The sequence below is a fragment of the Phoenix dactylifera genome, unplaced genomic scaffold, assembly GCF_009389715.1.
Source record: "Phoenix dactylifera cultivar Barhee BC4 unplaced genomic scaffold, palm_55x_up_171113_PBpolish2nd_filt_p 000144F, whole genome shotgun sequence".
NCBI classification, from domain to species: domain Eukaryota; kingdom Viridiplantae; phylum Streptophyta; class Magnoliopsida; order Arecales; family Arecaceae; genus Phoenix; species Phoenix dactylifera.
The window spans coordinates 1,022,748-1,045,144 of NW_024067699.1; the positions used below are offsets into that span (position 1 = coordinate 1,022,748).

At 39.4% G+C, this 22,397-nt stretch overlaps 1 protein-coding gene across 3 annotated transcripts in view; it reads right to left on the reverse strand.

The window, feature by feature from the left end:
• Positions 1-3,922: 3,922 nt before the first annotated feature.
• Positions 3,923-22,397, reverse strand: part of LOC103719270 (26S proteasome non-ATPase regulatory subunit 2 homolog A-like) — a 33,376-nt gene continuing 14,901 nt past the window's right edge. The window contains exons 7-25 of one of the 3 annotated variants that reach the window (XM_039116927.1): positions 13,516-13,581; positions 13,298-13,336; positions 13,149-13,231; positions 9,668-9,782; positions 9,485-9,559; positions 9,036-9,194; positions 7,974-8,081; positions 7,762-7,866; positions 7,539-7,679; positions 7,335-7,439; positions 7,035-7,256; positions 6,159-6,272; positions 5,852-6,067; positions 5,299-5,358; positions 5,108-5,221; positions 4,940-5,025; positions 4,749-4,857; positions 4,484-4,662; positions 3,923-4,379 (exon numbers count right to left, since the gene is read on the reverse strand). In XM_039116927.1, coding sequence (XP_038972855.1) covers positions 4,304-4,379; positions 4,484-4,662; positions 4,749-4,857; positions 4,940-5,025; positions 5,108-5,221; positions 5,299-5,358; positions 5,852-6,067; positions 6,159-6,272; positions 7,035-7,256; positions 7,335-7,439; positions 7,539-7,679; positions 7,762-7,866; positions 7,974-8,081; positions 9,036-9,194; positions 9,485-9,559; positions 9,668-9,782; positions 13,149-13,231; positions 13,298-13,336; positions 13,516-13,581 — 2,172 coding nt within the window. In that variant the 3' untranslated portion in view covers positions 3,923-4,303. Of the gene's footprint in view, positions 4,380-4,483; positions 4,663-4,748; positions 4,858-4,939; positions 5,026-5,107; positions 5,222-5,298; positions 5,359-5,851; positions 6,068-6,158; positions 6,273-7,034; positions 7,257-7,334; positions 7,680-7,761; positions 7,867-7,973; positions 8,082-9,035; positions 9,195-9,484; positions 9,560-9,667; positions 9,783-13,148; positions 13,232-13,297; positions 13,337-13,515; positions 13,582-14,446; positions 14,471-22,397 lie in introns of those variants that run through there. The other 2 variants (XM_039116928.1, XM_039116926.1) reach the window with 2 other exon arrangements.

The following is a 22,397-nucleotide window of genomic DNA, read 5'->3' on the forward strand; positions in this document are numbered from 1 at the left end:
CATTTCTCCCCTAAGGGCTGAGACAGAGGAACCCTAAAGAAAACCCTTCCTTCCTGGATCGATCTCCCCCTTCGTGCTCATACAAAACTGTAGACCTTGCGGCGATTCAGCAAGTCTCTTCGGCGACCGGCAACTTCGGCGTGCTTCATCCCTTCTCCCAAGGTATCTCCCACCTTCAAAACCTTAAATCTGCAGCTTACCCTACATTGTTATCCTCCATCCTCCCTTCTTCGATTCTTCCTCCTCTAGATATTCCTCTCTTCTTCGGTTCTTCAAAATCCTAGTTCTTCCTCCTCGAAATATTACTCCGGTTTAGGTCCTTGTATAATCCTAGGTTTCAGCATTTTTTCTAATGTTTTTGATTATTTGATGAAATGCGTAAGTGGGCTTCTGGTAGGGCTGTCAACAAGCCGAGCCGAGCCCGAGCCTGGGAGAGCTCGGCTCGGCTCGTTTCACAGAAGCTCGGGCTTGGGCTCGGGCTCGGGCTCGGTAACGAGCTCTATATTGGGCTCGAGCTCGGGCTTGCTTGGTAAAGCAAAGGCTCGGGCTTGAGCTCGTAAAGCTCGTTTCAATTACGAGCTCTATAACGAGCCCGAGCTCGGGCTCGTAATCGAATTCGAGCTCAGGCTCGGCCTCAATAACAAGCTATTTTTCTCTATGTGGTCAGATTTTTATGAATTATGGTGCTGAAATAAAATTTTTCAGTGGAAAACTAGAGCTCGTTTGGACTCGTGAGCTGCTCGGGCTCGAGCTCGGGCTCGGGCTCGAGTGTAAACGAGCCTCATATTGAGCTCGGGCTCAGGCTCGTTTGACTAACGAGCCGAGCCCGAGCCGATCCCGAGCAGCTCGGCTCATTAACAGCCCTAGCTTCTGGGTGCCGGCCTTGGCTCTATTTCCACATGACTTTCTGTGTGAATGCATTTTTTTCTATGGGATGAATGAGACATCTCCATCTGGTTAATTTGTTCTATTTGCATGAATAATTAACTACAATATGATTAATTTGCATGATTAGTTAATTTGTTCCATGAATATATTATTGGCTGTGTTTGGAGTTCAACTTGTGACGGGCTATGACAACATCATCTTGAAGTGTTCTCATTTACCACTGCATTTTTTAGTGCCATCAATTGTAGAGAAAATGTTGTGTGCAGATTGATTAAGGAGGTCTTGTCCCCTTCTCTAGATTAATTGCTCTTCAGATGACAACTTATTTTTGTTTTTCTGAATTTTGGTGTATGAGAAGTAAAAACATAGTGATGAAGGAATTGTCACATTTGTGCAATCCAAGGTGTAGATGATTTTCACTTGGCCATGTTTTAGCAGCTTTGGCTTAGGATCTTAGTGGTGATTATGAGTTTTGATCCTCTGAAACTTGAGGAGAAGTTTTTTAATTAATGCACTATATGATCAAAAAAAGAAAGCTCGGTAGTCACATTTATAGTAGCTTGCACGATTTGAGTTAGGTTTTACAATAGGATGTATACATTTATGTATATCCATGAAAACTAATACGAAGATAAACTAGTGCATAAGTGAACTACTTAAAACTGGTAGGTGTTGTAAGTTATATACAACAAGAGTATAATGTATCTGAAATTTCTATTTTTCAATACTTGATAGTTGATAGAAATTTGATGCTAGCGGACTATTTAGTATGCTTGCTAACAAGTGGATCATATCATTTGCTCTTCTGCTTTTATTACATAGCATCAATTTATTTTAAATATTCATCCTGAAGATTTAAGAGGGAAGAGGTTAGCTTGACTGGCAGTTGTTCGGCATGTTTATACATCGTTATGAAACTGTTAATCTTTTTTTTGTTATTTTCATCGTATTTAGTTGCATTTCATGCTTATACATCTTTATTGAATTTTATACAAAATAGGTTAATGTCTATGATGGGTAGCAATGAAAATGGCAAAAGTTTCAAGTGCACGTCGTTGCAGTAGTTCTCAAGCTATAGAGCCCTATAATACAAATAGCTCCAAAGCGAAAAAAAAAGGAGGTCGGAGATTTAGAATCATTATGGTGAGGTAAAAAACAAAAAGACAAGGCTAAATGCAATTATTGCTATTTTATTTTTCAGTTGATCCTAAAAATGGGACAAGTCATCTTCACAAACATACAAAGAACTGTAAGATAAAAAATATCTTGATAGAAAATAGAAAAAACTATAGGCACTATGACTTCAAAAGATGGTGTTGTATTGAACAAGTTAACGTCCTATTCATTTGATCAAGAAAGAAGCCGTGAGGATCTCGCAAGAATGGTAATTTTATAAAAGTTGCCATTTACAACAGTTGAACATCCAGCTTTTCAGATGTTTATTAAGAATCTTAGAACAAAATTTCATATTGTTTCAAGGACAACATTGGCTTATGATTGCTTTAAAACATATGAAAAGGAAAAGCGAAGGCTTGAAGATTTGTTCAAGACGAACTGTGGAAGAATCAACTTAACATCTGATATGTGGACATCAAATCGGACATTGGGATACATGTGTCTCACTGCACATTACATTACTAATGATTGGAAACTTAAAAAGCATATTATCAATTTTAAGTTGTTTCCTTTACCACATACGGGCTTAGTCATTAGTGATTGTATAGCTAGCTCTATTTTATCTTGGAATATTGAGAGAAGGTTAGGTTTAATCATCCTTGATAATTTGTATGCAAATACAGTTGTAGCAACGGAACTTTAAAAATAATTTAGAAAAAAATTATTTTTGGATGGTAAATTCTTTCATGTGCATTGTTGTGTACATAATCTTAATTTGATTGCGAAGGATCGGTTGAAGATAGTGGAGAATGTTATTCATAGAATCCGCGAGGCTATTAAATATATAAAATCATCTCCAGCAAGGTTGGAATTGTTTATGAGAATTGTGAAACAATTCAAGATGAATGGTAAGAAAGAGATATGCATAGATTTATCTACTCGTTGGAATTCTATGCATCTCATATTAAATGATGCTATTCATAAATATATTTATGCAACTTGCGGCCTAGCATCCTAATTTTGAAGATGCGCTAACTGAGGAAGATTAGTCTCAAAGCATCATTATTTGTAAAGGTTTCCCATATGACTAAATTTTTTTCACAAACAAAAAATTCAACTGCAAATGTGTATTTCTAAGAAATTTGTGACTTCTTGAGTGTTGGTTCAGCTGGGATGGTTGATCAAGATGGTTGCAGAGAACTCATGCTTTGACTACGATGAGTAAAGGAATCCAAGTCCGACCAAGATTGTTAAAAAAAACCTGCTCCAACTATGACTGCCACATGGACTCCTGGTCCGACTAGGACTGGACCGAGTGAGATAAAACATCGTCACCTTACGTATCTTACCAGTCCATTTATCTGTCCTCATTTAAACTAACGGGCTCCCGCTAACTCTCTTAATTATATATAAACATCTATTATTTCCTTTAATATATTTTTAAGTACTTCGATACACAATTTTACAAGTTATAGTCGGTAAACTTGCACCTAGAGAATTATAAATCTCTTGAATGAAATTTTAAAAAAAGAAAGAAAGAAGGAATTCATTTTTTATTTTTTTTTATTTTTTTCAAATTTTGTCATTTTATATTTAAATAACTAAAAAAAAAGCTAAATACTTAACCCAACTACATATTTGGCTTTTGACCTGACCAAGTCCGAACACACTTAAATCCAATCTGACCCAAATAACCCACCAGGTCCAAAACCTTTTTATTTATAAACCCAACTTGACCTGACCTAATTAACTAATAGGTTAGTTCCGAACACACGCTTGAGACTTGAACCCGAAAGTGGATTGGGTTGGTGTGAAGCAAGCCCCAATCCAACCTCACATGTTCGCACCCTAGGTGACTATGAAGATTGTAAAAGGCTTGTGAATATAACTGTGAGGAGAAGAGAGATGAAATATGCTCTGCACGCGAAACAGAACGACTAGATTTCTATTAAAAAAAAAACTATCGGTTTTAAGCCATTTCTAACAATATTTATACAGGATCGAAAAGAAAATTTCCAAGGAACAGAACTGATATTTAATTAGAAAAAATAATCGATTGACAAGTGGTAAGTTAAATAATAAATTATCTTCAGGAAAATTTCTCTCCAGTCTGGATAAAGTTGCAACCAAACCATCCCTGACCCTGCATCCCTTTCTCATGTGTGCTCAGGCTTCAAACTAGAACTGTGTTATAGCTGTCTGAGCCAGTGTTTCTCAAACACAAGTCGTTCCTCTTAACACAGGTGTACCCACACCTCCTTCACCTAGTCTGCCATGCAGGATCTGTAGTTGCAGGTCCTTAATGATCATCACGGTAATCTGGATTCTCTCTCAAGATGACAAATCCTTCCAATACTCGTGTGAGTGGAATGTACCTGCGGGTGTAAACAAAGTTCACACACTCAAGCAGTAAGATGATCATTAAACATAAATGAAAACAACTATATGCAATCCAGGACTTAATTGTGTTATATCATACTTCTCGGTAGCCAGCTCAGCCCGTTCACCCGCAGCGAGTAAGACAGGAGTAGAATGTGTCTGAAATCCAGTAATCGTCTTCGGCCGTCCCGCCTGCCCAACCACATCAACAGCCTGACCCACTCTTACAGGAACAGAGAGAGGCTTCAGAGTTTCATCCACTGTCATTAGCATCCTTGGCTGCAAAGAAGAGGAAGCTTCTAATTCATTGGGCATTTGTTGCATAGATTATAGAGAAGGCATAGGTTAGAGATATCAAGCCACACCTGCATGGCTAAGACAAGGACATAAAGCAAGTAGTGATACTTCCCAAGGATAATAGACTTCATGTCCAAACAAGCATGCAACACAGTAACGAGTCCAGCAAGAGCCATCCTGTGGAGAGGCAATACTTGGGATTCATGATTATTTATTATCATATAAAGGGATGAGAGGATTCCAAGAAAAAAATACTTACGGAGATAATAAAAACCGGTCAGAGTGGTAAGGTGAAAGAGTTAGCAAACCCTTGCCCAAGTGTACAAGACCTTGAGCAATTCTCACCTGTACATATATTTGGAAAATGGTGTGACTTGAGAATATTGCGAATAGCTAAAATACAAAGGAAAAGGATGCTTATGCTTACACAGAAGAGGTGCCCAGCTTCTTTGTAGTAATAACTTGAAAGGTTACGAAGCATGCCAGCTATTCTAGCATTATTGGTGCCCGCACCTATCAAACCCAAGGAGATAATTGCTGCCTGTAGAACAAATGTTAGATTAAAAGTAAAGATATAGTGAAATAAAATGCAATGAAATACCATGTAGAGAAACAAACCATAGACACATCGCCATCTGTATCATGACTGAGTCTGCTTAGCGTGTCCATGACATTGACCTGATCAAACTGGACTCCATAAGCCACAAAACAATAATCACTGCAAATATATCATAGACAAAGCTAGAATGGTTGATTTATAGCCAGTTTGGTCACCTAGCCATTATGGTACCAAAATCGCTTTCTAAATTGGACACATTACACCAAAAATTTGGGAGCAGGGAAGCAGCAGCCTCCTCCCACTTCTATATTCATTTTCTTGCTTTACTCAACAACTCCAAACTATGCGGCAACACCACATACAGGGTCATGCAGTGTCTAAACATATAATAACTTTCGCCACAAACAACAGCATTTAGTCTGTGGCGCAGTGCCTAAAATCATCTGCATCAGCTCAACCAACAACTGTGCATGAAGCAAGTCAAACTCAATAATCATGACAAACCAACAGGATGTTGTTTGCCCTCCTTCACCCTATTGTGTCCAAGTGTGAAACTTCAATAGCAATAGCAATGTGACAAACGTAAAGCCAACATCCATAAGATTGACCTACCTTTGGATTGGATATGCATAGTATTCCAAGAGCCAGAGGTACTGCTCGTCTAATGTTCTGCTCCCCATATTGCAAGAGGTGCTCCAGAGACCGGATAGCCATATCAAGACCCAATTCTTCAGCCATTGCAATTAGAGCAATTCCAAGGACAGCAGGTCCCTGATGAGTCTCACCCTTATCTAGATGTTGAGCACAGATCCCCAAAAGCTTCTGGACCTGCAAGACGAGGAATTGATGATACTTATCAGCTTACCAAACTCGTTGAATGTGATGCTGCACTATGGTTATGATAGATATGACAAACGACCTTAAGCACGTTTCCTGTTCCAGCATATGCCAAAGACAAGAGTGTGACATCACAATATTTTCTAATTTTTTCATTAAATGTCTTGGAAACCTCTGCAGTAGCTTCGACACTATCCTGCAGACAAAAAGTTAAACTAGATTGTAAGAAAATGATAGAGCACGCTGCTAGTCAACATTGTGAAAACACATATCGCAATCAATAATACAATAATGTCCACAGCATAAAGGTAATATCTACAGCTAACATAAACCACAACTGAACAAAAATTTGTGGAAAAGTAAGAAACCAACACACCTTATTGAAAGTTTCTTAAAAAAAAAAATGCAGATTGAGAAATGAATCATGCAATTCCCACCACAAACACACACAAAAAGAAAAAATCATGCCATTCCTACCGCATACCCATAAAAATAGTACGTTCTACACCTGGCTCCCAAGCTAACATATGAAACCATCTGAATTACTACCCAGATCACGAACAGCACAAATTTTCGTCTTGCCATGTGAACTCCAACAAGACCATCCCACAATACGACCTAGCAAGTTCAGTCCATTCTTTTTTGTTTCCGGTGAGAAAGCAAATTAGTCATAGAACCCAAGCTCATGCAACCAGAGAACCAACTCAATGACACCAAAATCAGGATCCTTTTTCCTCCTTAAATAGAAGTGACTCTAATGTTTTCCAATTTTCCACCAAAAAGAAATTCTGGACAATGTTCAATTGAGAAAGTGCTTTTGGTACCAAAATGTACCTTTAGAAAAGAAGAAGCAGTAATTTCATACATGAAACTTCAAAAAATGGTGCCAGATGGAAAAAAAAAAATCAAATACAAGAAATATGAACAAAAACCACAGGAGGCTAAAAAATATTACTACCTGCTTTCCAAGGTAAAGAAGGCCAAGGGCTACAGGGAGCAAGCGGATGAGCGGTTCATTCAGTTCAGTGTCACTACGGTCCATTAAGGCAAAGATAATAGATTGAGCAATTTCTTCATTACAAGAACCAACGTACACCAACCCCAGGGTGATGGCAGAAAATACAAGAACTTCAAGAGGCGTTTTTGGGTCTCCCAATATAAGGGACAGGCGAACTTTAAGCTGATATTCCAGTGAACGTCAGTGAAAAACAAGAATAATCAGGGGTTACAGATAGAAAAGAAACTACAGGAATTTCACCTCATCTTTGTGCGAACCAGCATATGCAATGCCAAGGCCCAAAATTGCCCCAATTCGAATGATAGTGTCCTCTTTATTAACAAAGTCAATAAGAAGTGCCAAAGCCTGGAAAAAGATAAATAAATAGCAAAATTCCATATGAGATAAAGTGCAACCAAACAAGGATATCACCGCTCCTGTGGGAACACGCAAAAGACAACTCACAGGGTCACAGTCATTCTTTACACCACAGTTGACGATCCCAACACCTAGCAAAGCTCCCGCAACAACATGGTTGTCATTGCTGTGCAGATATTTATCAATTTGAGCAAGTCCATTGTCCACATCCCACAAAAGAATCATCCCCTGTTAGTGTTACCAAAGGCATCAATTTCTGATGGTCATTAAGAGCTCAATACCAGATAGCACACAAGGACAAGAACTGTACCAAGCTGGCTGCCGCACTGGCCTTTCCATGCTCCTTGTTCTTAAACAACCAGCTACCCGAAGATCCACCGCTTGTAGATTCTGATGGGACAGTCATCAATTTATCCTGCACAAAAGCAGAGGAAAGATTCAAATTTACCATATATACCAAAATATTATAATTATAAAAGCATATACTCATAAATATATAAGGAAAAAAGCGCTCAGGTCTACCTGACCAAAGCCAGCATTCACAAATGCATTCACGAAAGTAGCCGCCAAATTTTGTCGAGCTGAATCAAGACTGGAACTTGCACTTGCTCGGCCATCAATCAAGTGTGCCTAATAAGTTAAGCATGTAATCCACTAAAAACCAAGCACATAGGCAGGAAACGCACACATAGATAACCACGTATATGGTCACATACAAGCTTTGTGATATTTTTCTTTCAACCTTTTTATCTTAGCTTCCATTAACTTAATTGAACACATGTGACTTTTTTCTTCAAAACAACACATCTTGATCATAGATTTCATTACTTTATAGAATGTATAACTGCATGGGTTGTGTGTATAACTTTTCCCTTCAGAATGATACATTGAAATTTTCATTACTTTAATTGAAAATATATCTGCATGCTTGAATGTGTCCGTGGATACTCTTAAAAGCAATGCTAATTAAAAATTTGACAGTAAGAGAGGAGCAACACTAAAACACAAACTCATTATTTCACTGAACAAAGGATGCATTAAAATGTTCAAATATTAATCAATAAAAACTTGTTGGCTAAATTCATAACCTAAACATGAATTGGAATCATTGCTGACACAACTCATAATCTTGTAAAATCTTTGGAAGAGGAATTAAAAAATTTACATCAGAGATTAAAACAAAATAGAAGCTCTGAAGCAAGGTCCGCTGTACCGACCGTACCGACGTATGGTGTGCACCGGTACCAATACCATACCGAACCGAACCGGTACCGTACCTGTTTGGCTGGTTCGGGCCAAAAGCAAAAAAAAAATGAAATCGGTACGGGCCGGTCGGTACGGGTTGGTACGGGCTGCAAATAGTTGGAACCGAAAAATATAGTTGTACCGTACCGGTTCCATCCGGTACCGATACGTACCAATCCGTACCGATCAGTACGGCAGACCATGTATGAAGCATATTTATATTTTCAATTCAACAAAGACAAAAATATATGAAAGATATACTCATTTTGCTATTTATTACTTAAAAAAGAAAAGAAAAATAAATGTGTAATATACTCAGGCTATTATAAATGTCAGCACCTTATAGATGTCTTCTGGAGATTTGGGTTCCATGACCTCAACATCACGAGCAAGAGTAAGGTATCCTTCACCTAGTTTAACATTGTTGACTATATCTTGCAAGGCCTCTTTATCATCATCATCTGCAGCTATATCATCATCAAGCTCCAGTGCTAATCCCTGGATTACAGAACAGCGATCAGTGAAGCAAGATAATCAAACATCACATGGGAATATAATGAAAAATTAAATATTTAGCAGAGCACCAAATTTACCAAGATAGATAGATCAAATTTAACATAATAAACTAATAACCTAAGTTCTTATTTATTCAAATGGCAGGTAATGTAAACTATATAAAGATGAAAAGACCTATATATATTAGTTAGAATACATGCACCCAACCATAAGGAATTGAATTTGACTAAGGCTTCCAATATTAAATGCTCAATAAGATAAGAATAGCTTACATGGCGAGCAATAATATAAGAAAATTGCTTCTTCAACAACAGATCCTCTGTCGATGTGTAGACTTGTTTCACATACTGTCATTCCAACAAAGTCTCATTACAGCATGTTCATGATAGCCAAACCTTGATCCAGTCAGAGAAGTGAAAAGAGGTTTCTAAAAACTAAAGGGCTCACAAGTGGACCTGAATGTTATCAATAAAGAGTGCAATTCGTAAGGCACTTGCATAGTCTTCAAACTTCATATAAATCGTATACGCTATATCCAACGCCAATACATCATCAGGACTTGGGAGATAGCTGCAAAACATATTTAATTAGAAATTTGTTCCAACATTTTGCACAATATGCTAAACTTAATGATAAGAGTGATTTCTTTGTAGTTTGGATGCTGCAAAAAAGCATACTTATTGATTAAAAAGAACTTGATTGGAGTGGTTATTAGCACTACGGCTCATGGAAATGTGGAGTGCAAAGAATCATAGAGGGGAAAAAAAGAGATTCCAGTGCAGCTAAATAAGCTTCTAAGAAAAATGATGACAGTCCATGCAGTTCTGAACCTACTTCTCTTCAAAATCAAGAGAGGAATATCTGGTACACCTGTGTAAACATAAGAAGCCAAGGAAACGCAAGTTTGAAAAGTCCCATTTATAGAAATGGATGACATCTCATGTCAAAATCAAAGCAAGTCTTGACAGTTGACACCAAATTCAGTAGTCGAACAATGTCCTCAAGCACAAATGCAAATGCTAATAACCTGATTCCATGATGATTTTTGCAATATTACTTTTCCAAAAGCATGTATTTTAACCATTAAATAGATCGGAGGAGACTCCAGTAAAGAGAGGTATTTTGATTTGTGTTGAAGGCTGCAAAAAAGGAGGGGAAGACCTAAGGTAACTTTAAATAAAAGTTGTGAGGTAGGACATCGAGAAACTTGCAATTAACATAGAGGAGGCCCTAAATATGAATACTTAGCGAATGAGGATCCATGAAGTCGACCCTAAATAGTTGGGAAGAGGATATATGGGTTTGATCATAATATGTAACCATTAAGTCTAGATGTCAATCCACCAGAAGTGCATGTTTATCATAATGTCTACAAATACCAGTGTCACCTCTACAAAAGCAGAAACCTTCATGAATCATATAAAACATGATCTGCTCCGACATTTGTTTGACCATAAGTTAATATATTTCCCAAACATAATGGTCCATATTGCAAGTCATATCTCATGATCACATGCAAACTTGTCAGTTCCAAGATTGTAATATTCAGACATGTCATATTTCATGGCAACAATTTATACCATTAAGTCTAGATGTCAATCCACCAGAAGTACATGTTTATCATAATGTCTACAAATACCAATGTCACCTCTACAAAAGCAGAAACCTTCATGAATCATATAAAACATGATCTGCTCTGACTTTTTTTTGACCATAAGTTAATATATTTCCCAAACATAACGGTCCATATTGCAAGTCATATCTCACGATGACATGCTAACTTGTCAGTTCCAAGATTGTAATATTCAGACATGTTATGTTTCATGGCAACAATTATACCATGATGCTTGGCAAGTCGATTCAGTAATCTCAATCCGGATCACTGGCTAAATTTAAGAAATTAATCTTCGGATAGGGTTCCCGTCATGCAAGTGAGTACGTACAGGGTGCTAGCTCCAATGTAATAGAGTAAGTATGCTTTCACCATTTCCCCTAGATATATCACCATCTTATACGTGATGCCACTTGTAACTTGATATCAATATTGCACATGTAACCACCTTTGAGTCACCCTTAAAGAATGTGAGGTGGCAGAAATAACAGTGCAACCCCATAAGACTAAAAGGAACGATATTTAGGGTATAATAAATAGTTATTTCTATTCATTGATATCAACAAATGGATGAGATCGCGTATGTACTTATTTTTTTGAAAGAAAGGGAGGGAAATTCACAATTTAGATTTGATTACACCCAGTATCACAGAAAATACCTCTGCAAGTCATCTAACTCATAACCTCCAACATTTGAAAGAGGCATGCAAGCACCAGGCAGCATAGCCTGGTTCACATAATTATAGGTGAAAAAATCTGGCTATGGGAAAGAAATGATTCACTTGTTACAATATTCAGCCTAGGGAAAACATGAACCAAAAAGGAGAAAAGAGAGAAGGGCGAGAAAACAATGGTAACCAAACACAACCTACACTTTTCCTACACTAAATAAAAGATCCAACCATCGGGATTATAGAATTAAAGATTGTGTAATCAGGAAAAAAGAAATCTCACATACACAGAATGAAACAAAAGTTGACCAAGATGATTATTTTATATTGCTAAAGGACCTCTAGCTTCAACTGAAATATCTAAAATGATTTTTTTCCCAAAAAAAAGGGCCTTCAAAAAGCAAACCGAACAAGTTCATATCCTGTATGCATTTGCTAGTAACCCAGTAGTGCTCCTTGAGTAGGCCACAATACCAAACTCAAACACACAAGGGAAGAAAATATGCAATGGTAGTAAAGTAATAAAATGTTATTGGAATAACAAATTTCTAAAGTAGATATTCCCAATGGACAGTAATTTGTATGGACAAACAACTGTCTTGTAATAAGATCCATCCAACTAAAACTTTATTTTAAAAGACTGTAAGCCACAGACAGGCAGCTCGGGAGATGCCTAGCACCTAGGCTCCAAGTAGGCACCCAAGTGAGAACCCAGAGGTAAATGGCAAGTATCAACTTGATGGCCTCGCCACCACAATGCCGCAAGAGAATGTTCAACGGCGACAACGACCACAAAAGGCTATATATGATGTCGTGTCTCACCACAGGAAGATTCCAGCCCAAATATCTATGGAATAGGTTTGTTTTTGACCTATTCCAAATTGTTATTGCCAGCAACCATGTATACTAGTTTACAAATCAACCTCATTCTTGTTATTGCTATATTGACTGCTATAGTCGTGCATGAAACAGTGAAATTAATGTTAATCAGCCACTTGAACAACCACTTTAATATCAGACAGCAATAGTCAAGTGGTTCAAACATAGTTGGATATTGTAAAGATGAATTTAATTTTTCAACCATGAAGATACAATACACATACAATCAACAAAAAGATCATTAAAGAAAATAAATAACTTAAAAAGAAAATTTTTTTACATAACTTTATTGAAGCATTTTAATATTTTGAACATATACATCTATAGTTATACACTCCCTGGGAGCAGAAAGATATCATCACAACATTTATTTTAGACATAATATTCTTGAGAGTAATTATATTATCAAGGCTCGTACTCTAGAATAAATAAGAGATACAAGGATTTACAATTCCAGGTAATATTCCTTTAAAAACAACGCCAATACAAGCATGAAGCAGAGCTATGATCAAGATGGCACAAGTGCATGGAGAATGCACTTGTTTGCAGCTAATTGGTCTGGTAGGTAGATAGACCACTCCTCAGGTAAGGCACTCAAAGTTTTAAACCCAAAGTCTGGGATACTAATGAACTCAAAAAGCAAGTGCCAGAATGGAAATGTCCCATTATCGCAGTCTACATAACATTAACTATTTCAGCCAAAAAATAAGATGATTGAAATAAGAAAAACACTAGATGCAACTTGTGGACATGTCCATCAGGCAGGTTACTTACCTAGAAGAACTGGTAAGGTACAAGCATGCCCTCTTGTAATTTGTAGCATCAACATGCTCAATCAACAGATCAAGATCTTCAACCTGGAAGGATAGAAAATTTCAGCATATACCCTCATGATATACACAAAAAAGTAGGCCATCACTTACCTCCATCAGAAGATCTACAGCTTCCGGCTCAGCATTATGCTGCACCAAAATTAACCATTTCACTAAACCAGGAACAACTTTCCAAGATACAAGTGAAGCATCATCTTAAAAACAAATGAAAAAATGCAGAAGGCATAGAATAACAAAGCATAACATAGAAACTACAAAAATGAACAAGCAGAGAAATTTAAATGACAAGGATTTCATCCAAAGCATACCTTCATGTGAAATGCAACAATTTGTTGAACGAGTTCCATTAGAGCATCTAAGGGCATGTCATCGTACTGCATAACATAAAGAGAAAGGTAATCAGCTGACACTTCTGTGAACCCTCCAGAATTTACAAGGTTCAGGCCAAATATTGTGGCATTCTAACCAAGAAACTGAAGTAACCAAATTTACAGCCAATTGTACTAGTGGCTAAGCCCCTGAAGAATGACAAAGATCATCTTCAGGAAAGACAGTGGTATAAATGTTCGACATTTAAACTCCAAAATGGAGAGAGTTATCAAAGTGAATTAACCAAGAAAACCTACAAACTTCAAAGGCAAGTTCAATGGAATTGTTTACCTCATTAGAAACACAAGTGCACTTAAGGTCATTGCTAAATTAAGGCTGGCTCATTATAACTTTAGTAGAAACTCAACTTATTAAATTGACATCAGCAATCCTGCATACTAGAATGAATTCATTTCACCATGAAATGAAAATAGCATATGGCAGAAGGGACAATGATAATGTGATATTTTAAGATTGCTTAGCAAAAATGGACTTTGGAAGTGCCAAAAGGGTGTGGTTGCACATTTCATCAGTAATCAAAATGTATTAAAATGCAGATAGCAGGCATGTAGCAGCCCCATGCTTTATAGCAGATAGTACATAGCGGTGCCATGAACACAAAGCAGGCAGTTAAAACATATAAATATTTTTTTCTCACTAAGTATCAACAATAAATAGTTCAACTTTATTTTAAAACAAAAGGGAAAAAAATCAAGGGCAAAGCTATAAAGCATCACAAACCTAACATCAAAAATTATTACATTAAAACTTACACTTACGCCTATATTTCATGCAAGATTAAAACATGCCTTATTTTCAATACATTGTTCATATCTCATGATCCAAAGACATATACAAGGTCCGCCATACCTAAACAGGGCCTCTCCCTCTTCTGTGCGGGTCTCTTTACCGCTTGAGCTTCTAACTGGTGATAGTCGCAGCACCAGGAGCTTTCAAGGGACCGGTTGGCATACCGGTAGCGGCTCAAACCGGTACGTATCGGTTCGGTCCAGTCCTGTACCGGTCTCATACCGGTCCCGGTTGAATGGCCGGATATTCGGTTCTGGCGGTTTTTTTTCCTTGAAATTTTGCCTCTATAGAATCTTATTTTTTGAATTAAGTAAAGTTTGATTTTTTTATTGTTATTTTTACGATTTTTGATGTTTCTATATTTACGTTTAAGGCTGAAGATAGATGATGCATCTTATTACTTCCTTCTGTTCCATATGATACAAAATTACAAATGATAAAATGATACACATAAAATATCTTCAAATTAAGATACAATAATTTACATACATTTAAAGTACTCTCGGATATTTAAAATCGGGACGAGTGCCGATGGCTCTCGTAGATATCCAGATCATAAGTATAGTCAGAAGGAGGCAGATCAACCAAATCAGAATGAACGCGCGTCAGGTTATAAGAATTGTCGGATCTCTCGCTCATGCTCTGAGTCTGAGAGGTGTCTTCTGACTATGTGGAGCTTATCCGAATATGGTGGAAGCAAAATCTGATGCACCATATCCATATTCGTATGCCTGAAGCTCTCGATGATAGAATCTGTATCCGTATGCGAGCTCATCTGCAACTGTATCCTGTCTTACTGAACCACCTCGAGAAGCGCTTTTTCTATATCCAATGATATCCTCACGGACTCTATCAGATGGTCGACCGTGGTCCCTATCCTGTGTAGCATGAATAAATTGGGACTCACCGGTGAAATAAAGACCACTCTTCAGCCGTGCCTCATAAGTACCAAACTATCCTCCGCTCCCTCTATGGCTAGAAGATCCATCACCACCAGAACCTTCATCGCTGCTGGTCCAAGTTTTCTCCACGACACTCTCCATTGTACCCTTTGTTTTTCTTTTCTGCCCCTCTTTGCTAGGCTATGTCGCCCTCCCCTGTTGAGCATCTCTCAATCAGCTCTCTGAGAGGGTGTCTTGTACCAATCATGTGGTGACTGGCTCTCCCATGCCTGCGGTTGATCACATATATGATAGTGCCATATTAGTAACCAAGTAACACCAAGTGAATGTCTTCCTGATGTGTGACGTACCTGGATTCATAGTCTGCTTGATAACGACAGCCGCTTGTCCAAAATTGTAGCTGCCCTCTCTAAATATTTTGCCCTGTGAAAAAGAAATGTATTCTACGATGTTAATAATTTAAGATGCCGGTATACTTACACATGCTGCTAATTACTAAATCACCAGTTACCTCTTCAAGACATAGAGCCGCGGTTTTTGGATCATGCTCCATCTTGTAAATGACATTACGCAAAGCCTCCAGAAGTATGCCATCCATACCAATTCCATCTAAGTATCGAAATCGGAGGTTTAGGTAGTATATTGCACATATATTAGACTATTTTAGCATAATTATACAAGTATATCTATCACTATAATTGTCAATATTCTTGCTTACCTGCTAGATGCAATTTCGTACCCATTTGCGCTCCCCATCGTCGCTCAATGATGTTGATGTACGACTGGCTATGGGCTGGATCTACCTCCATAATCTGAGCCTTTACCTCGCCCATTATGTGATACAGAAACCCCATCTGAGGGTAGATCTCGCTATCCACGGCTCGCAGCACTTCATAAAATGGTTTGATAGCATTAACAATTGAAGTTCCTGCTGCCAGAATGACTGTCTCATCACCAAGTTTTCTATCTTGCTCCCTTCCGTGCCGACATAAGAATATCTACTATCATGCCACTCGAAACTGACAAACATCTGACGTAAAGCTCTTTTCTTCTCAAGAATGCTATCAAGTGCAATGAAGTTGGTAGCAAACCGTGTGACTCCCGACCTCAGAATCTCTTCCCTTGCATACTTTTCCATCAGTGATGCATTGGGCTGTCTCCACCGTTTGCTGCACCCTACGGATCTTTCAATGTCCATCAGCATGAGATCGATACAATGTGTAACATATGGGGTCCAAAAAATATGTGGTCGCCCCTCCATCAAGATCTCTCTAGCGGTCTTATATTACGACTCATTATCAGTGACAACTTGCACGACATTCTCCTCTTCTACTAGATCAATCATATTCTCCATAAGTTTCAGGATGTACGAGGCGTCGTGCACTTAAGTCGAAGCACCAACCGACTTATGGAAGAATGATGGGGACGTCAGAGCCTTCCGTCCAAATAATAGAGCCACTCGCCTGCGTTCGCACCAGGGATTGACTTTATTGTGGCCAGGAGATGATCATTAACCACCAGATTGAGTCGGGCCCAGATTGGATCCATTCGAGTCTGTTTTATTTTTATTTTCTGCATTTGAGTCGATTTGGTCATTTGCTTTTGTTTTAGTCAAGTCAATTGAGTTCGTTGTTAAGTCATGTAATTAGTTCGAGTGATTGGATCGATTTTAGTATGTAATCAACTGGTTGACTTAATCAATTGATTGGGGATCCAAGTTTGGTAATGTCGTCAATTGATTGACCTGATGTAAGGCCTATATAAAGGCCACCCCTTTAATGAATTAGGGCATTGAAGAATTGAATAAAACTTGGCCTCCTTTTCTCCTCCTCTTCTTCTCTTCTTCTTCCTCCTCTTTTCTTCTTCCTCTTCCTACTCTATTCTTCCTGCAGTAGTCTTCCATCAAAAAAGGTCTTCGCATCACAATATGTCAGAAAGTTGATGATGCTCCCTCTGGTCGAACCGGTCCAACCATAGTACATGATGGTTAGTCCATATATGGGCCACTTGCTCTTGTAGGAGTCAATCCATTTTTCTAGCTCCTTATTGTTGTCAAGAAGCTCACCATAGATGTCCTTCGGGCCTCGAAGAACTATACCAGGACCGGCAGCTTATATGGCGAAAATGGCAGACCTGTAGTACGTATTGTCTGCCACATTCGCTGGGATGTGGCTGAAGTGGAAGTAGGATGCGATAGCTCGCCACATATTTTTTTTCTTATACTTCATCCATATTGAGTCTATTCTCTGTTGCCTTGAATCTTTGCTGGGAAGAGCATGTAGATCGATATCATGGATTGTCGCTCCTGGTAGAATCCCTCTAGATGACTTCTTTCAGCTACCAAAACCACCCAGCATAGATGCAATCCAGCCACGTTCTCTGCTGACGCACTCTCTGACTGAGGTTGTCCTCAAGAACTCTGGATCTTGCCTGGTGATCCTAAAATCGCCGCCCGACTCGTAGGTAGAGGCCCCAACTCGAGCATTATGCCTGGCCACCTCCTCCTGCTGCCACCGATCATCTAGGCTTGCCTACATGGCCGCTTGGATCTCTGCCCTCTCCTAATCTAGATTCTCAATCTCCTCTGGCTCTCTAGAGTGATAGGAAAGTGGCTCTGCCGCTCGGCGATCCACCTTCGCTCTCTTCTTGAAAATCCTCTTCTTCGCTTTTTTGACCTTAGCAAGATTCTGTCTCATCAGCACACGTATCTCGTCTGGGCAATTCGGGCATGTAGCAACCTCACTGGAATTTCCGGCTAAGTGTTGCTTTAACCTAGATACCCCTCCTCCCTTGAAGAACTTGTTGCAATAGTTTCACTGAAACTGATGCCGCTCCCCGATTCTTCGCCCATACGACCAGCCAATATCACGCTTTGTGGGGTTAGTTTTCCTTGATGGTTCCATTCCAACCATAAATCTACAACATATCAAAAAATTAAGCCAAAATAGTAAATTTTGTCAGGATCTTTTTTTTGGCAATTTCTAAACTATTTTTTTTAAGCTACTTATTAACAAAATTAAAGAAATAAGATAAGAAAAAGAAATCACACCTTAAATAGTCTGAGCTTGATTTTTTGAGAACGACCTGCTCCTCAATTTGTGGGCTATCTTTCAAATCTGCCCTTCTCTGGTTATCCCTCAGAGACTCAGAGGGCACTTCATTTATGTTGGATAGCCGAGGCTCTCGTTCGATTTTTACAGCCGAATGAGAGAGACAGACTCTTCACCGCGTCTGCCGTGGTTTTTTTTTAAAAGGAGACCGAAACAAGTGCGTGGTCGAAAGGCCATGCGCTTTGAATACTTTCTGACGAACTGTGGCCGAAAGAGCCACAACTCGTGCCACAGCGCGTGGCCTTTCGACCGCAAAATACTAAAAGAAATGGCCGTTATCAGCGACTTCTTTTAAAACCTTACTGTGGCCTTCCGTCATAGTAAAAGAAGTGGCCGTTGTGGTTTTAAAAAAAATTACGTAATTTTTTTTTTAAAATTGTGGTTTAAAAATATACATAATTTTTTTTAAATTGTGGTTTTAAAAAAAATACCTAATTTTTTTTTTAAACTATGGTTTAAAAGAAAATTACGTATTTTTTTAAAAGAAGTGGCCATTGCCGACAGCGGCCACTTCTTTTACGTGGCTGAAAGACCACAGTAAGGTTTTAAAAGAAGTCGACAACGACGACTTCTTTTAGTATTTTTGTGGCCAAAAAGCCACGCGTTGTGGCATGAGTTGGGGCCCTTTCGGCCACATTTCAACAAAAAGTATTCAAAGCGCGTGGTTCTGTCGCCGTTTCGGCGACAAATTGTTTAAAAAAAAAAAGCACAGCAAACGCGGTGAAGAGTCTGTCGCTCTCATTCGGCTGTAAAAACCGAACAAGAGCCTCAGCTATCCAATATAAATGAAGTGCCTTCTGCGTCTCTGAGGGATAACCAGAGAAGGGCAGAATTGAAAGATAGCCCACAAATTGAGGAGCAGGTCCTTCCCAAAAAATCAAGCTAAGACTATTTAAGGTATGATTTCTTTCTCCTATCTTATTTCTTTAATTTTGTTAATAAATAGCATAAAAAAATAGTTTAGAAATTGCCAAAAAAAAGATCCTGACAAAATTTACAATTTTGGCTTAATTTTTTGATATGTTGTAAATTTATGGTAGGAATGGAACCATCAAGAAAAACCAACCCCACAAAGCGTGATATTGGCTGGTCGTATGGGCAAAGAGTCGAGGAGCGGCACGAGTTTCAGTGAAACTATTGCAACAAGTTCTTCAAGGGAGGAGGGGTATCTAGGTTAAAGCAACACTTAGCCGAAAATTCCAGTGAGGTTGCTACATGCCCGAATTGCCCAGACGAGATTCGTGTGCTGATGAGACAGAATCTCGCTAAGGTCAAAAAAGCGAAGAAGAGGATTTTCAAGAAGAGAGCGAAGGTGGATCGCCACTTTCCTATCACTCTAGAGAGCCAGAGGAGATTAAGAATCTAGATTAGGAGAGGGCAGAGATCCAAGCGGCCATGTAGGCAAGCCTAGATGATCGGTGGCAGCAGGAAGAGGTGGCCAGGCATAAGGCTCGATTTGGAGCCTCTGCCTACGAGTCGGGCGGCGATTTTAGGATCACCAGGCAAGATCCAGAGTTCTTGAGGACAACCTCAGTCAGAGAGTGCGTCAGCAGAGAACGTGGCCGGATTGCATCTATACTGGGTGGTTTTGGTAGCTGAAAGAAGTCATCTAGAGGGATTCTACCAGGAGCGACAATCCATGATATCGATCTACATGCTCTTCCCAGCAAAGATTCAAGGCAACAGAGAATAGACTCAATATGGATGAAGTATAAGAAGAAAAATATGTGGCGAGCTATCGCATCCTACTTCCACTTCAGCCACATCCCAGCGAATGTGGCAGACAATACGTACTACAGGTCTGCCATTTTCGCCATATAAGCTGCCGGTCCTGGTATAGTTCTTCGAGGCCCGAAGGACATCTATGGTGAGCTTCTTGACAACAATAAGGAGCTAGAAAAATGGATTGACTCCTACAAGAGCAAGTGGCCCATATATGGACTAACCATCATGTACTATGGTTGGACCGGTTCGACCAGAGGGAGCATCATCAACTTTCTGACATATTGTGATGCGAAGATCTTCCACAAGTCGGTTGATGCTTCGGCTCAGGTGCACGATGCCGCGTACATCCTGAAACTTATGGAGGACGTGATTGATCTAGAAAGAGAGCAGAATGTCGTGCAAGTAGTCACTGATAATGGGCCGCAATATAAGACCACCGGAGAGATCTTGATGGAGCGGCGGCCATATATTTTCTGAACCCCATATGCTGCACATTGTATCGAACTCATACTGATGGGCATTGAAAAGATCTGTAAGGTACAGCAAACGGTGGAGACAACCCAATGCATCACCAGGTATATTTATAACCATACCTGAATCCTTTCACGGATTAGAAAGTATGTAGGGGAAGAGATTCTGAGACTAGAAGTCACACGGTTTGCTACCAACTTCATTGCACTTGATAGCATTCTCGAGAAGAAAGAAGTTCTACGTCAGATGTTTGTCAGTTTCGAGTGGCATAATAGTAAATATTCTTATGCCGGCACCGAAGGGAGCAAGATAGAAAACTAGGTGATGAGACAGTTATTCTGCCAGCAGGCCACTTCAATAGTCAATGCTATCAAACCATTATATGAAGTGCTGCAAGCCGTGGATAGTGAGATCTACCCCCAGATGGAGTTTCTGTATCAAATGATGAGTAAGGCAAAGGCTTAAATTATGGAGGCAGATCCAGCCTATGGCCAGTCGTAAATCAACATCATTGAGCAACGGTGGGGAGCGCAAATGGGTACGAAATTACATCTAGCAGGTAAGCAAAAATATTGACAATTATAGTGATAGATGCACATGTATAATTATGCTAAGATAATCTCATATATGTGCAGCATACTATCTAAACCTCCAGTTTCAGTACAACATAGATGAAATTGGTATAGATGGCACACTTCTGGAGGCTTTATGCAATGTCATTTACAAGATGGAGCATGATCCAGAAACCGCGGCCCTGTCTTGAAGAGGTAACTATGATTTAGTAATTAGCAGCATGTATAAGTATACCCACATCTTCAATTATTAACATCGTAGAACACATTTCTTTTTCACAGAGCAAAATATTTAGAGGGGGCAACTATAGTTTTGGACAAGCGGCTACCGTCAGCAAGCAAACTATGAATCCAGATACGTCACACATCAGGAAGGCATTCACTTGGTGTTACTTGGTTACTAATATGGCACTATCATATATGTGATTTTCATAAATATTTTTGCAGCTGAATGGTGGGTGCATTACGACGGATCCGTGAAAAATCTAAAGCGGATAGCTATCCGGATCTTCTTCCAAACAGCCTCCTCTAGTGGCTGTGAGCACAACTGGTCCAACTTCGCCCTCATCCACAGCAAACAAAAAAACCATTTGACAAAAACGTGCTTCAACGACCTTGTTTATGTGCACTACAATCTGCAGTTGAGGCTAAAGAGCATTCAGAAGAAAGTGGAGCTCAATTATGCAGATCCGATCTACGCGACCTTCACCGATGATGACGATGATCCACTGCTCAACTGGCATGTGGGTCAGCGACAAGAGCCCGATGCTAACGAGCCAGGATCGCCTCCACGACCAACTAGCTTCATAGCCACCGAGACTAGGGTCGATCCAGAGCAATGGGTTGAGCGCAATATTCCACGCACGCCCAGAGCTGATCAGCCGCAGGCACAGGAGAGCCAGTCACCACATGATTGGTACGAGACACCCTCTCAAAGAGCTGATCGAGAGATGCTCAGCAGAGGGCGACAACCAAGCAAAGAGGGGCAAAAAAAACAAAGGATCCCAATGGAGAGTGTCGAGGAGGAGACTTGGACCAGCAGCGATGAAGGCTCTGATGGTGATGGATCTTCTAGCCATAGAGGGAACGGAGGATAGTTTGGTAGTTATGAGACAACCGAAGGGTGGTCTTCATTTCAGCGATGAGTCCCAATTTATCTATGCTACACAGGATACGGACCACGGTCGACCATCTGATAGAGTCTGTGAGGATATCATTGGATATAGAAGAC